This window comes from Cheilinus undulatus, linkage group 24 (assembly GCF_018320785.1).
Source record: "Cheilinus undulatus linkage group 24, ASM1832078v1, whole genome shotgun sequence".
NCBI lineage: Eukaryota > Metazoa > Chordata > Actinopteri > Labriformes > Labridae > Cheilinus > Cheilinus undulatus.
The window spans coordinates 9,132,983-9,149,467 of record NC_054888.1 but is presented as its reverse complement, the minus strand read 5'-3'; the positions used below and the strand labels follow the sequence as shown (position 1 = coordinate 9,149,467).

At 38.4% G+C, this 16,485-nt stretch overlaps 1 protein-coding gene across 3 annotated transcripts in view; it reads left to right on the top strand.

The window, feature by feature from the left end:
• Positions 1-16,485, top strand: part of mgat5 (alpha-1,6-mannosylglycoprotein 6-beta-N-acetylglucosaminyltransferase) — a 149,987-nt gene that overhangs the window by 33,613 nt on the left and 99,889 nt on the right. For all 3 annotated transcript variants that reach the window (XM_041782096.1, XM_041782097.1, XM_041782098.1), the window contains one exon: positions 2,026-2,190. In XM_041782096.1, coding sequence (XP_041638030.1) covers positions 2,026-2,190 — 165 coding nt within the window. The remainder of the gene's footprint in view (positions 1-2,025; positions 2,191-16,485) is intronic.

Here is a 16,485-nt window from a genome sequence, read left to right as displayed (position 1 = left end):
CTTATAACATATTCATATTGGCTACAGTGCTAAGTCAGTGTTGAGGTCTGAGCTTTGACTCAGCCACTCCAGAACATTCACCTTGTTGTCTTTCAACCGTTTCTGTGTAGCTTTCACGGTAAAACATCTGAACATCAGACTGAATAAGATTGTCCTCTTATATTTTTCCACATTCATTTTACCCTCTACCTTTACAAGCCTTCCAGGGCTGGGTACCAAGAAGCATCCCCACAGCATGATGCTGCCACCACCATGCTTCAAAGTGAAGATTTAACCCTCAGGCATCACTTTAATTTACTACCCTTTAAAGCCATTAAGGACAAAAATGTCCACTTCCAAAAAAACTGCTATAAAAACTAAACAGATTGATATTTTTTCTGCTTTTTTTTGCATAAATCTCTTCAACAACTTCAGCTGTGCTCAAAACTACCAAACATTCAATCATTTTGAGGATTTTAACCCTTTAAATTCAAGTTTGATTACTTAAAGATCAAAAAGTGTGGTTTGAATGGGAGTCAATGGGAGGTTTTTGTCCACAAGGGACTTGAAAGGGTAGTAAATTTTAAATTGGATACTACACAAAAACTAATAATGCATCAAAGTCAATATTTTGGCTAATGTTTGACATACCCAGGACTGATTTAATAAAACACCCCCCACCATTAGTTATCTGGAAAATAATCACTGTTTTGTGTATTATTTTCAGAAAAAATATGACCATCCTGTAATCAAACTGGCATTCAAAGGGTTAAAATCCCGAAAATTATTCACGAATCAGTTGTTTTGATCAGAACTGAAGTTTATCGAAAGATTCGGCCAAAAAAAAAAAACAAAAGGTGTATACTATTTTTATTGCAATTTTTGGAAGTGGAAGTTTTTGTCCTTAATGACTCAAAAGGGTAGTAAATTTTAAATCTGATGCTACACAAAAACTGATAATGCTTTAAAGTCAGTATTTTGGCTAATTATTGACATGCTGGATTTAGAAATAATGCCCCAGCCATCCAACATTTGGTTTAAGGAAGAAATCACATTTTTTCATTAAAACGTTGACTTTAAGTAATAAAACTGGCATTTAGAGGGTTAAAATCCTCAAAATGATTGAATGCTTGGTAGTTTTAATTATGAAAAAAAAGGCAGAAAAAATATTAATCTATTAAGTTTTTATAGCAGTTTTTTGAAAGTGGACATTTTTGTCCTTAATGGCTTTAAAGGGTAGTAAATTTGTTTGACAGTGTTCCTCTGACCTTTTAGAGCAATTGATGTTTGAATTTGAAAATTTGCCTTGAAAGAATCTTTGTTGAAAAAAATTAGACCATATGCAATAACTGCTAAAATGGAAAGCAGAGAAAGAGGAAAAATTTGACCAAATGGACAAAAATGTGCCTAGTGATGCCTGAGGGTTAATGAGTTTTCTTCAACTGTGACTTTTCTTGATTTTATTTTGTATCCCTCCTAACTTATACTTTTCAATAACCTTTACTCTGAGTTTCTTGGAGTGTTCTTTTGTCTTCGTGGTGTAATGGTTGCCAGGAATACTGATTAACTAGTGACTAGACCCTCCAGACAAAGGTGTCTTTATACTACAGTCACTAGAGGCACATTCACAGCACTCAGGTGATCCTCATTTCACTTATGGTGAGGCTACTAGCACCAGTTGGCTGGACTGGAGGGAATATTTCGCCTTCCGGTCGTAGTCCAAAAGCTGTAATAGCAAATCCATCCTCTCTGTTGTCTGACATGTTTGGCACTCTGAAAGCCAATCCCTCCAGCATGATTTTTTTGAGGTTTGCAGTTGTAAAAGTCAGGACTCCTGCAGTTAGTGTGTGCCCTGCTGATAATGCCATATCATTACCACCATTTTTTGTTGCCGTGTTTTTGGATCTTTCACATTTTTGACATTTAAAGATTTTGAAATATTTTAGTGTGGACAGGCTTTGACTCTGAAGTGCAGAAATACTTCTACCTTTCCTGTCAGATATTCCATAAATGTTACAAAATGTGTTTTTTTTTTCTGACTTCCAGACTTGAAGAAGACTCTTGCAGTGCTGCTGGATAACATCATGCTGAGACTGGGCAAGCTGGAGTCCAAGGTGGAAAACATCTACAACGGCACAGGGGGCAATCTGACAAATGGCACCAGCACGGCCACACCTAGCGCCACAAACCCTGAAAAAGTTAACGTGGCAGGTATGTGTTGTGTTTTATCTTTTCCAATAGTCTAGAGAGTTTGTTTGCAGTTTGAACCCATCTGTGGGCAGAGTTTTGTAGTTTTCGTTCTCAGACTTCCTGCACTTTTATGACATTATTAAAGCACACCGTAAACATGAAGTAGTAAAGACGAATTATAGAAATGAGGAAGAACTGATTGTGGCTTCCACGTGACCTTTTATTAAACAGAAATTTCCATCGTGAAAAACATTCCCAAGGTGTAGAGGCAGCTAAATGCTGGCAGTACTGTACAGTGCACACCAGGCACTTTAATAGTACCAGACCGCATCCTTGGACATAATTCAAATAAGGCCTCGTTCACGCTGCATGACCCTTTTATTAGTTTTCATTGATTTTGCTGCCAGCTTTCAGATGATGAATTCAGGCCAGTTGAGAGAGCGGGCTGTTGGTTTTTCTGGGATCCTGGGACATGCTCTCAGTGTTTTTGTGCAGCATTAAACAGCAGGAATGTGAAGCCGGTGTTCTGAAGCAGAATTGGATTATTAGACTGAGTTATGCAAAGTTGCATTCGAATGAATCTAATCCTCAAAATAGTTGTTACAGTGTCATTTTTACGGCCTCTTGTACGACCTTAGCAGTAAGTTATTGATTGACACAAGCAACATGTGAATGTGGCTGTTTATTAACAAGAAAATAAAGGTCAGAGGTATCCCTTTTACCTTCAAGATGACACATTATGAACATCAGACTTCCTCTTTTTCTGTTTAAAGCCTTCTTCTGAGAACAGTACACCACAAGTGCCACATCCTTTCACAGAAATCTAAAACACGTACTGTCACTTTCTTCTTCATTCTGCAGCCACTGGCGCCATGTCAGCTCATTTTAGCAGGCTTTCTGTCGCCCAGAAAACCTCTTCAGTGTCTACAATGTAAATTAATTAAAAATATGTAATGTAAATTAAGTGACTGCATAAATATCACCCTCTTTAAAGTGACTGACCTAATTCAACAGAGGTCCAGCCAATTGGTGCTAGTAGTCTCACAGTGAAATGAGGATCACCTGAGTACTGCAAATGTGCCTCAAGTGATTGTAGTATAAAGACACCTGTGTCTGGAAGGTCCAACCACTGGTTGATCAGTATTCCTCGCTACCATTACACCATGAAGACAAAAGAACACTCCAAGAAACTCAGAGAAAAGGTTATTGAAAAGTATAAGTCAGGAGATGGAGAATAAAAAAAAATCCAAGGCACTGAACATCCCCCAGAGTTCAGTTGATTCCCTCATGAAGAAATGGAAGGTCTGGACAAGTTAAAGGCCTAGATAAGGCCATCCTCACAAACTGACGCCTACAGTCATGGACAAAAGTATTGACACCCCTGGAATATTTCCAGAAAATACACCATTTCTCCCAGAAATTGTTGCAATTACAAATGTTTTTGGTATACACATGTTTATTGCCTTTATGTGCATTGGAACAACACAAAAATCTGAAGAAAAAAGACAAAACTGACATAGTTTTACACAAAATTTAAAAAATGTGCAGGACAAAATTATTGGCACCCTTTTATAACTGTGGGTAAATCACTCTATTTCAAGCATGTGATGCTCATTTAAACTCACCTGTGGCAGTAACAGGTGCTGGCAATCTAGAAATCACACCTGAAGCCAGTTAGAATGTATTAAAGTTGACTCAGCCTTTGTGTTGTGTGCCTGTGTGTGTCACACCAAGCATGGAGAAGAGAAAGAAGAACCCAGGATTGTCTGAGGACTTAGAAAGCAAAGTTGTGGAAAAATATGAACAATCTCAAGGTTACAAGACCATCTCCAGAGATCCTGAAACTCCTTTGTCCACTGTGTGTAATATAATCAAGAAGTTTATAACCCATAGAACTGTGGCTAATCTCCCTGGACGTGGACGAAAGAGAAAAACTGACAAAAGAATGCAACGCAGGATAGTTGGAATGGTGGATAAACATCCTCAGTCAACTTCCACACAAGTTCAGGCTGTCCTGCAGACTCAGGGAGCAAAAGTGTCAGCTCAGACCATTTGTGGTCATCTGAATGAGATGAAGCGCTATGGCAGGAGACCACCTGAGTAAGCCTCAATCCTTCTGGGAGAACATTTTGTGGACAGATGAGACCTCCACCATGTTTGGTGGAGGTTCAAAGATGTTTTGGGGTTGTTTTGCTGCCTCTGGCACTGGGTGCCTTGACTGTGTGCAAGGAATCATGAAATCTGAGACTATCAAAAAATGTTGGGTCGCAATGTAGGGCCTAGTGTCAGAAAGCTGGGTCTGTGTCAGAGGTCATGGGTGTTCCAGCAGGACAATGACCCCAAACATACCTCAAAAAGCACCAAGAAATGGTTGGAGACAAAGCGCTGGAGAGTTCTGAAGTGGCCAGCAATGAGTCCGGATCTAAATCCCACTGAACACCTATGAAGAGATCTTAAAATTGCCAAAGCTTTATGGGAAAACTCATTAATCTGGACTAGAGTTCGCCAAAAGACATTTGGGAGACTCCATGGTCAAGTGGGAGAAAGTTCTTTAGTCTGATGAGACCAAAATGGTGCTTTTTGGCCATCAGACAATGCTATATTTGGTGGACACCATCCCCACTGTGAAGCACGGTGGTGGCAGCATCATGCTGTTGGGATGCTTCTCAGCAGCCGGCCCTCAAAGGCTTGTAAAGGTAGAGGGTAAAATGAACGTGGGAAAAAAGTAGGAATCACACAGCGAAAGCTACCTAGATATAGTCTCAAGACAACATGGGTAATGTTGTGGATTGGCTGAGTCAGTTTCTGATGTTTTGGATAAATTGAAGTTGTATTAGTTCCTTTCTAACCTAAGCACTTATTGCAGAAACAAGCAGTGACTGTTGATGGTGCTCAGACACTAAGTCGATTAGGTTTAAGTGTATTGGCAACAATTCTGATAATCCGCTAATCTTTGAAACCATTTTAATAGCAAAATGCCAGGAATTTCTCAGGTTGTGCTTGTTTACATTGTTAAACCATTAGGAATTCCTTTAAAGTTGTTGATATTTTTTATAACACATTCTTTTTTTCTTTTTTAATTTAATGAAGAAAAGTATTGAAAATTGTGAAAGCTTTTACCTCGGACCTGGTCCTCTATTTGGTCTCAGTCCAGCCTGTGTGGACACTAATCTGATATCCCACTGTTGAAGCACTCCTGGCCTCTGCTCCTGTGCTTTAAAACGATAATACCTGACCCAGTGACATGCCAATAAACCTGCGTTGTCCTCACTGGCTTAAAACTCCCAGCAGTACCCTTGAGATCCAACATTTGGATCCCGAGTGCAGGTCAAGCCGACAAAGTGGCGACCACATCTCTCTTGGCAATGAACTAAAGGGCCCAACACTCCAGAGTCTCCATTGGAGCATGTCTCCTGTCTTTGAGTGGGTGGCAGGCAGTGCTGTTGCCAACTCCACTTGTGCTCCTCCCTGACTGGAAGGCAATTACAGAGATAAGAATCTGGACAGTGAGGGGAACACGCCTGGCTTTCAGTGAGGCTCCTATCAAGATGGAGCCAAGCAGCAGCCCTGGGACTGAACTGTTTCCACCTCAATTGTGTACATTTTATCTCAGTCAAGGACTTGGGCATGTTTGGGACCAAACCTGCATCCTTTGAGTATTCACAGTTTATTCCTAGCCTTTTTCTTTCTGTCAGGCTGGAAGTACAAGGGGTGGACAGGCTTCCATCTAAATTTAGTTCAAGTGTCCCTTTCCTTTTACTTCTAGTATGCAGGTGCAAGAACAGGCTGCAACAAAATGATATTAAAGATGCCCTAATGAAGGAGTTTTAACGACCTTGTTCCTCAAAATGGGAGAGACAAAATGTAATATAACTGCTGCATTTTCTCAATACTTGAACACATTACACAGGCCTGTAAAGAGCCACTACACTGGAACCTGTTTTTATCAGGACACTTTCTGCTGGCAAGCAATGGAAAGAATGCTCCTCTTTCTATCTAGGGCTATAATTTTGGAGGTGCCCTAACTGAAAGAAAAATTCCACCTCAGGGTGTCGTATGCAAAAACCTTTCCATCCGTCTTTTCTACAACTCACATCTTTGAAATCCAGCACTGCACAAATTTAAATAAGAGCATCAATGAACAGCCAAGTTATTAAGGGGAACTCTAAAGCTGCAAGGATTTATTAAAGATAGCTAAATGTCTTCCAGGTTGAGAAATGAAAACAATTTTTAAACCTGAGAAGAGACTTTTCCTTACATCTTAGCCCCTCCCACCAAAGGCGTATGGAGAGACAAGAAAAAACAAAGCAGAGAAGTGGGGACTGAGAAAAAATGTTTTAAGAGATATAAGAGGTCTCAGGAAAAAGGCCTCAGACTTCAAATGAAAAGTTCCTTGAAAAAGAGGCATAAGACTTCAGATGAAAAGATCTCAAGACAAAAAGTGTCAAGAAGAAGTTGTCAAACTTCAGATTAAAGGGTCTCAGGAAAAAAGGCATCAGGTGTCAGGAAAAAAGGTGTAAAACCTCGGGAAAAATGGTCTCAGAAAAAGAGGAGACAGAGCTAAGACAAAAAGCGTCTTGGAACAAAACAATCAGACTTAGGGAGAAAAGATCTTAAAAAAAAAAGATGTCAGGTTCTGGAAAAAAGGCCTCAGGAAAAAAGGTATCAGATTTCAGACAAAAAAATGTAAAGGAAAAAGGAGTCAGCTCTAAGGGAAAAGGGGTTAGACCTCTGACAAAAAATTCTCAGGAAAAATAGAATAAGACATAAGATTAAAGGATCTAGAGAAAAAAAGGCCTCAGACTTAAATATCTTAAAAAAAACAAGGCATTAGGCTTCAGAAGAAAAGATATCAAGATAAAAAAGCATCAGGTTTTCAGAAAAAAGCCATCAGTTCTCAAGTGGGAAAGTGTCAGACCTCAGACAAAAAGGTATTAGGATAAATAGAATCAGAATTAAGAAAAGATCACAAGAAAAAAAGGCGTCAGGTTTTTGATGCAACGGTGTGTGGAAAAAAAGGCCTTAGACTTTAGAAGACAAGTCTTCAGGAAAAAAGTTGTCAGACTTGAGCCAGTAAGATCTAAAGATAAAAAGCATCAGATGTCAGGATCTAGGTGTTGGTCTTCAAACAAAAAGGTCTAAGAAAAAGGTGTTAGACATCAGAAGACAAGTCTTCAGGAAAAAAGTTGTCAGACTTCAGACGAAAATATCTTGAGGAAAAAAGGCATCAGATCAGTTGAAAAGGCCCTATAGGCTAGGGATGGGGATTGAAACTTGGGCATTTACATATGCAGTTCTGTATTTTCAAAAACTCAAAAATCAATACCTTTTGGCTTATTAATACTGCTATCAGGTCTGACAGGCTCTGTGAGTTAATGTCATTTCATGATGCCACTGTTGGGAAAACATACACCAGTTCTTGTACAGGGAACATTAACTAAAAGTACATCAGCTTTAAACTCCATTAAACTCCAGTGGAAGAAACAAAAAAGGAATAAAAAAGGAAAATATAGTTTTTGATGAGAAACTTCAATAAAGAGATATAAGAGAGAATAATGACTTTTCAACTCAAGCACTACTCAGACTACTTTTACCACTTCTGCATATATATGTCATCATTTTTTCTTTCCACCACAAGTCTGGCACCTTCCTCCTCATAACTGCCACCTCACAGTGGCTTTCCTGGAACCTGATGCTTTTTCCTTTAAGATCTGACGCCTGACTCTGAGACCTGAGGATGTCCTTGAGTGGACACTTTGGAGCTTCAGGTTAAGTTTTAATAAGCCCTGCATCCAGTTAGGAGTTCTATCCAATAAAAGGGGCGTGTCTTCAGTAACAAGATTTCCAGGGAACTTGCTCTAGTGCGTCCTAACTCATCTGTCCTCGATCCTCTGTCTTCTGAGCAGTTTAAGAGCTCAGAAACATCATTTAAGAGACCTGACATGCACCCATGGTCTACATGTGGCTCTATCTTCAGGATAAAGCCTCCTTTCTCAGTCTTTTTGACGTGTGATCTTTACAGCCATAATTCCGGCTATCCTCTGCTATTTACAGCTGCTGATGTGAGCCAACAGCTGTGCTTACACTGTCAAACAAAGCGGCTTTCTCCTGATTGGTCATCTTACAAAAATGCAGCCCAGCTTTACAGTCTCGCGAGTGCTGTGAAAATTGCATCATTGTTGTAACAAGCCACATTTTTATTTAACTTCCTGCAGTCCCGCCATATCTAACAGAGATAGCGGGCCTTGTGTGCTGCTGCATTAAACAAAGAACAACAGGCACTGAAGGCCCTTTATAGGATCAAAACAAGTCGATCCGGCCTTAGCAGGAGGCAGATGGGACTCAGTCCAACAACAGTCTGGGACGCCTTGCTTTGCCACGTCTCCCTGATGTGGCTAATCAACCTCTCCAGCAGTGTTTCATCTGTGGGCCGGCCAGTGGCGTAGAAATGTAATCTTCTCCTGCACACAGGCTTTAGAGGCAGCTGTAATGGATGATCTGGTGGTGATTTGCAGCCATCTAATTCACCCTAGCTTCTTTCTTTCTCAATTTTGTTCCCGCTATGATTCATTTCTCCACTTCTGAGATGGAGCATCCTTCCTTTTGGACATTTCAGTGAGTCCAGGTCATCCTCCCTACTTTATCTCTCTCTGCTATTGATCAGCTTGCATCTCTGTTTGCCATTCACAGCGAAAGATGAGATCCAAGGTTTCAGTGTCAACAAAGGAAAGTGACAAGGACATGGAATATCGCTTACCTCCTGATTTTAATGGTGCTGCTTTACACTTTAGCTTTTTAGCAAAGGAGAAGACTCTTAGCTTTCTTTTCCTGCAAAACCTTCAAAATTTTCTAACCGTACAATTTTTATTTTGGTACTGAAATCATCTTGTGAGACTCAATTCGATTTGAAGCAGTCTGTGGTCTCCATTATGTTCTGGAAGGCCTGTTTACTTCTTCAGTGTACAGATCAATACTAATAAAGTACAAACACGCACACAAACCCACTCAGTGCTAATAAGCTGCTGAGAGATGCTGTCGGCTCCCACACATTTTCAAACACTCGTGTGAATCGTGAAATTCATCACAATGCAGTACAGTGGGATGCAGCTCCAAGCAGAATTATTACTCGGGATGAGATGGTGACTTATTCTTTATTTGCACAGTCATGCTTTTATAGTACAGGCACGACTAAAATGATTGCAAATGGACTAAAACACTAAAGGAAAGCTCAGTTAATTTATCTGAATAAACTAAGAAGCTCTGAGATTTTTCTTGCTAATTGATTCAACTTTTTTCCTGTGGATCTTTTACAATTTTCTCCTGAGAGTAGGGTTGTTCCTAGTGGCACATTCCACATCAATTCAACAGAAATCTAAAATCAGACCACTTAATAAGTGAATGGTTAAAACAACACAGAAAATGTGTGTTGCATTTCTCACTTGAGTCTTTACTTTGCATCTTCGTCTCTTCCATTGTACATGCATGGAGAGACAAGAGGATAGAAAGTGGAGGAGAGAGGACAGAGGAAATATGTTTTATGAAATGTGATATCCTACCTGTGTAGTGCAGTGTCTATTTAAGGACAACGTGAGGCCTCAGAGTCAGGTGTCAGGTCTCAAATGAAAAAGCATCAGGTCTCTGAAAAACCTCTGTCAGGTGTGAGATTGAAGATGTAAGGGGCCAAGGAAAAAGAACGTCAGAGATCAAACTAAAAGGTCTCAGGAAAAAAAGGCATCAGACTTTAGATTAAGAAATCTATGAAAAAAGGTGTCAGACTTCAGAAATAAAGGTCTCAGGAAGTAAGGCTTCAGAATTCATATTAAAAGATCACAGGGCAAAAGGTGTCAGACTTCAGTTTAAAAGATCTCAGGAAAAAAAGCATCAGATTTTATATTAAAAGGTCTCAGGACAAAAAGGCATCAGACTTCATATTAAAATGTCTCAGGAAAAAATGGCATCAGACTTCATAACTAAAGGCCTCAAGATGAAAAAATAAGATCAGACATCCCATTAAAAGATCTCAGGAAAAATAGGCATCAGACTTCATATTAAAAGGTCTCAGGAAAACAGGCGTCAGACTTCAGAAATAAATGTCTCAGGGGAAAAAAAGCGTCAGAGTTCAGTTTCAAAGATCTTAGGAAAAAAGGCATCAGACTTCATATTAAAAGGTCTCAGGAAAAAAAGGCATCAGACTTCAGATTAAAAGGTCTCAGGAAAAAAAGGCATCAGGCTTCAGATTAAAAGATGTCAAGGAAAAAAAGGCGTCAGACTTCATATTAAAAAGTCTCAGGAAAAAAGCGCCAGACTTCAGATGAAAATGTGTCAAGGAAAAAAGCATCAGACTTCATATTAAAAGGTCTCAGGAAAAAAAGGCATCAGACTTCAGATTAAAAGGTCTCAGGAAAAAAAGGCATCAGACTTCAGATTAAAAGGTCTCAGGAAAAAAAGGCATCAGACTTCAGATTAAAAGATGTCAGGGAAAAAAAAGCATCAGACTTCAGATTAAAAGGTCTCAGGAAAAAAAGGCATCAGGCTTCAGATTAAAAGATGTCAGGGAAAAAAAAGCATCAGACTTCAGATTAAAAGGTCTCAGGAAAAAAAGGCATCAGACTTCAGATTAAAAGGTCTCAGGAAAAAAAGGCATCAGACTTCAGATTAAAAGATCTCAGGAAAACAGGCGTCAGACTTCAGAAATAAAGGTCTCAGGAAATAAGGCTTCAGACTTAAGATTCAAAGATCTCAAGGAAATAAGGTTTCAGATTTCATATTAAAAGATCTCAAGAAAGGTCTCAGGAAGTAAGGCTTCAACATTCAGATTTAAAGATCTCAGGAGACTTCACATTTATGGTCTCAAGAAAAGGGTGTCAGACTTCAGATGATAAGGCCTCAGAAAAAAGGAATCAGACCTCAGATTAAAAGTCTAAATAAATAAATTTTTGTCATGAGACTTTTGCATCTAAAGTCTCATGCTGACTTTTGCAATATAGTGGCAATGTAAGAAGCATGAATGGTTTGCTCTGGGGCTGATATTTATTTGAAATTAAAATTAATTCTATAAATGTTTTTTGTGAATGGAACTGACATTCATGGTTTGATGAAGTGCATCAGAAATGATGAAAACTGCTTAAGTGAAAAAACAGCTTAAGATGAATGGAAGAGCTTTTGCATACACAACGCCATAATCAGAACCGCACAAAAGCCAAAACCAGACTTGAATTACCCGAGATCTCTGAAGCAGAAACGCTGATAGGAAGTGCTTCTCACTTCCTCAACCACAACCTGTACTTACTTGTCTGAGATCTCAACATGAAGCACTAGAGCCTCTCTAGGACTTCCCCTCTCAGACCAGCAAGCACTAACAGGTCCTATAGAAGTTAAGGTGTCTGCATTTTTCCTGCATATGTTTTCAATAGCAGAAATCAAACTGTGCAGAAACAGTGCGATATTTTTCCAATATGTTGTGATGCTGTCCTAGTTCCCAGAGGCCGTCCCTTATAGAAAGCATCAGATCTTCTTACAGTAGTGTAGTAAATAATAAGTTTCTGCCTGGAAACACTTCCTAAGGCGTTGATGATACAGCTCATGGGATGATCACACACTTAGTATAGAGTATGTCATCTGCTCTCTCACATGTTGGTGCTTTCAAATCCTGCAGTCACTTCATAAACAACCACAAAACAAAAAATAAGTTGCACAGGGAATTAAATGTATAGAAAACATTCAGACTGAACTGTATACTCATGTTAAACTGTGTTTTATTCTGGAGATTAAGGTAAGGTAGAGTTGGAGGGAACGCTATCAAGCAGCAACCTGCTTCTGATTCATACTGTTCATACCAGAAATACCTCGATCATGACATGACATCACAGCTCCTGTTGGACAGGTAGGATTTTCATTCTCATTAAATGTGTTTAAATAGGCAAAGAAAGGCTAACTTCTCTGACATGTTTAAAGAAAGAAGAGCTTACTCCTTCTAAGAACTGCAGACCTGAAATATTGCTTTGGTTCATTGAGACGTAGCGTCGTAGAGATCTTCATGGGTGTTAGTTTAGTCCATCATTGGATTCCTTGTTTTTCCTTGGCTTAGAAATAAAGATGCCCAGTGTTGAAGCTCATGTTTTCCACTGAAACAAAGACATAGAGCAAGCTGCATTAAAAGAATGAAATGAAATTAAGCTTTTAGATCATCATCTGGAAATCAATTTGAATCAGCTACATCCCAAGTGACTTGAAGCCTCTCAAGGAAAACACTCACAGAGATATCTTTGTACCAGGCAGGACCTCTCACACACGCTGCTGTCCTCTCTGTAGAGCAAGACCTGTCATGTGAAGGCTGAGGAGTTGATATTAGGATGGGACGTCATCTATGACTTTAGTACCATTTTATACAGAACATTTTACACACTGCAAACCTTTTTATCTCACGCCAAGCCAGAGGTTGCAGTAGGACGTTCTCGCTGTTCATGGAATAGGGGGTTTCACAATATTTAATTTACTGCGAGCATTACATTTTCAACACACTTTCTTTCTTTCTTTCTTTCTTGAGACTCACCTATTTTCCAATGTATGAGAAAAAAAAATGCTGAGATTAAAGTTTGAGTTCTAAGATTAAAGTCAGAATTGTAGGAAGAAAAGTCAGAATTCCACAATATATCAGAAATCTGGGATTGAAGTCGGAAATATGGGTAATAGTCAGTATTCTAAGATCCAAGTAAGAAATTTGAGATTAAAGTCGGGATTTTTAGATTAAAGTCTGAATCCTTAGATTAAGGTGAAAATTCTGAGATTAAAGTCAGAAGTTTTAGACTAAATATTGATTATTTTTTTTAATTAAATTCTGATTTTTTTTATGGACATCTGATGTCTGAGAAGAACATCATAATTTTGAGAAAAAGTCTAAATTCTGAGGTAAATATCAAACTTCTTAGATTAAAGTCTAGAATCTGACATTCCATGGAGAATTCTCTGATAAAACTCAAAAATTAAAGTCAGAATTCTGAGATTAAAGTCAAAATTCTGAGATTAAAGTCAGAATTCTGAGATTAAAGTCAGAACTCTGAGATTTATGTCAGAATTTTTCGATTAAAGTCAGAATTCTGAGATTAAAGTCAAAATTCTGAGATTAAAGTCAGAACTCTGAGATTTATGTCAGAATTTTTCGATTAAAGTCAAAATTCTGAGATTAAAGTCAAAATTCTGAGATTAAAGTCAGAATTCTGAGATTGAAGTCTGAATTTTAAGATTTAAGTCAGAATTCTGGGATTAAAGTCAAAATTCTGAGATTAAAGTCAGAATTCTGAGATTAAAGTCAGAACTCTGAGATTTATGTCAGAATTTTTCGATTAAAGTCAGAATTCTGAGATTAAAGACAGAATTCTAAGATTAAAGTCAAAATTCTGAGATTAAAGTCAGAATTCTGAGATTAAAGTCTGAATTTTAAGATTTAAGTCAGAATTCTGAAATTAAAGTCAGAATTCTGAGATTAAAGTCAGAATTCTGAGATTAAAGTTAGAACTCTGAGATTGAAGTCTGAATTTTAAGATTTAAGTCAGAATTTTAAGATTTAAGTCAGAATTTTGAGATTAAAGTCAGAACTCTGAGATTAAAGTCAGAACTCTGAGATTGAAGTCTGAATTTTAAGATTAAAGTCAGAATTCTAAGATAAGAGTCAGAATTCTGAGATTAGTCAGAATTCTGAGATTTAAGTCAGAATTCTTAGATTAAAGTCAGAATTCTGAGATTAAAGTCAGATTTCTGAGATTATAGTCAGAATTTTTTGATTAAAGTCAGAATTCTGAGATTAACCTCAGAATTTTGAGATTAATGTAAGAATTCCTAGATTAAAATCAGAATTCTGAGATTAAAGTCAGAATTTTGAGATTAAAGTCAGAATTCTGAGATTAAAGCCAGAATTCTCTGATTAAAGTCAGAATTCTGAGATTTAAATCAAATCTGAATTTTTGGATTGTTTTGAATTCATAAAGTCAGAATTTTGGCATTAACCTCAGAATTTTGAGATCAAGGTATGATTTCTGGACAAAAACCAGGATTATGAGCAAATTCTGAGGTTAATGCCAAAATTCTGACTTTAATCTATGAATTCAAAGCAATCCAAAAATTCAGATTTGATTTAAATCTCAGAATTCTGAGTCAGAATTTAGGCATTAACCTGAGGCATTAACCTCAGAATTTTGAGATTAAGTTCTGATTTCTGGACAGAAACCAGGATTATGAGATTTATCTCTGATTTTTAGGATTAAATTCAGAACTTTAAAACAAAGTGGCACTAATCTTTCTTCATAAGATTAGGAGTAAACAGTTGGAATAGTTTGTTTTGTTGTCAACAAGCATATTTTCTTATTTGTTCTCACTGTAATCAGTCTTTGTAGCTTGCAGTAGACCTGGCATCTAAATCATGACATCTTTATACAGATAATGTCCAAACCCTATATCTCATTCTAAGTACACTGATGTTTCTTTAAGATCCCAATGCCGTCCCCAAAATAATGAGAACCCTCTGTACTGGGCACAAGGATAGTCCTCTTCATCTGAAACTCTATTCACTGACCTTCTCTGCCTGACACTTCTGAAAAAGCATCTTTGTTTCAGGGTATGGGAAGAATAGAAATAGAAAAGTGTTTTTATAATTTGGTGCAGCCACAAACAAGTAAATCCACTTTTTGCTGGAGCTCAGAAAATCAGAATCTATCCCCTGTGCTCTCCCTCCTCCTGTTGCTCTGCATACAGCACGGCTCTGCCTCTCTGACTGCTGCACTCCATCTCCCTCTGCATCCTCTCTCCTCCACTGTCTCTCCTTTTTTTCCCTGCATTGTTTTCCTGCTGGTGCCAGCCCATCCCCTATAGGAATACAATCAGCACTGAAATCAAATACATCAGCTACAGTTTAATACCAGCCAGTGCTTGCACAAATGCTCCCGCGTGTTCATAATAAACATATCTGCAGCGCCTCCAGCCTCCTTCTCCACCCACAGCAGATTGATTTTCTCCAGGCAGGATGAGAAGATGGAGCGGCAGATTCACGCACTTGAACTGACATTTGTAATCTCAAACAAGGAGCTGAAGTCTGAGAGTGGATGGATACCTGTTTTTAGTCAGGCGCTATGTGGCTCAGAGGTTCCCAGGCTGTTTTAAAGATTTTCAGCTTCACTGCGGTGCCTCTAAGTTACCCCAAAGCCAGCAAAGCATTTACATTTCTGACTATTTATTAAGGAAATCCATATGTCTAGCAGGTGGTGAAAATATTTTCTTAATTTTGACCTTTAAGAGCTTCCATATGTGGTTGTTTTTTGGCTCAAACACTGTTTTCGATTCTCAGTTTAACTTACAGCCCCTTTTCATCACAACAACAAGCCTTTTGGCTCCTCCAGCACGTCTCACAGCCTGAATCCGCAGCTTTCCAACATTTGTCCGGATCAGCCATGGAACATTAGTCATAACTCTGCAATTATTGGAGCTATTCAAGACTTTCTGGCCTTTTCTTGTCCTTTTCGCCTCTTTTGGTGTAAAATTCAAATTCAGAGAACAGAGGGCCGCTCAGATTTCTGGAGCACAAAGGAAGAGTTGATTACAGCCAGACGTTGTCATTTTTTTTCCACAGAAGGGACAGAGGAAACTTGGTGTGAGCTGCAGCGCAGGGATATATAGGGGGAGTTTTGGTGTTGTTTTTTTGCCTCCAGGACTTCGCTGTGGAATACTTGAGAGGACCAGAGGCAACGCAAGACATGTGTTTTGAGCAGCTTCAAACACGTGCCCCTAATAACGGGAAGCCCCTTCTATTCTCTGAAATAGACAACTGCTTTCCAGTGGGGTTGGTTATATAAGTTCTGGAGATGTATAGGGTGATATTTGACCACATTTGTGAAGCAGAGAGTCGGGCTAACTATGCAGAGTTTCAAAAACCACCATTGTCGCATTTGACCTCCTACCTCAAACAAGAATTCATGCAACTTCCTCTTCTCTTCATGAGTTATTTTAATGTTTTCCTTTACTTCTCATAGATGATGTGATAAAACAGAGAGGAGTAATGGAAAATTAGATGAGGGCATGAGAAAATAAACACAGAATAACTGAAATAGTATCATTTCTCTGGGGTCTGAAATATACTTAATCAACATTCTTTTCCTTTGTGCTAGTTTGCTAACATGTAGGAATATATCCACTTTAAGCCTCAAACATTTCTGACATTATGCTCCAGTTAAGGCTTTATGGTTGTCACTTTTTATTTCATATTTTAATCTTTACATCCCATAACTTTGACTTTTTATCTCATATTTTTACCTTTTAGATGCATAATGT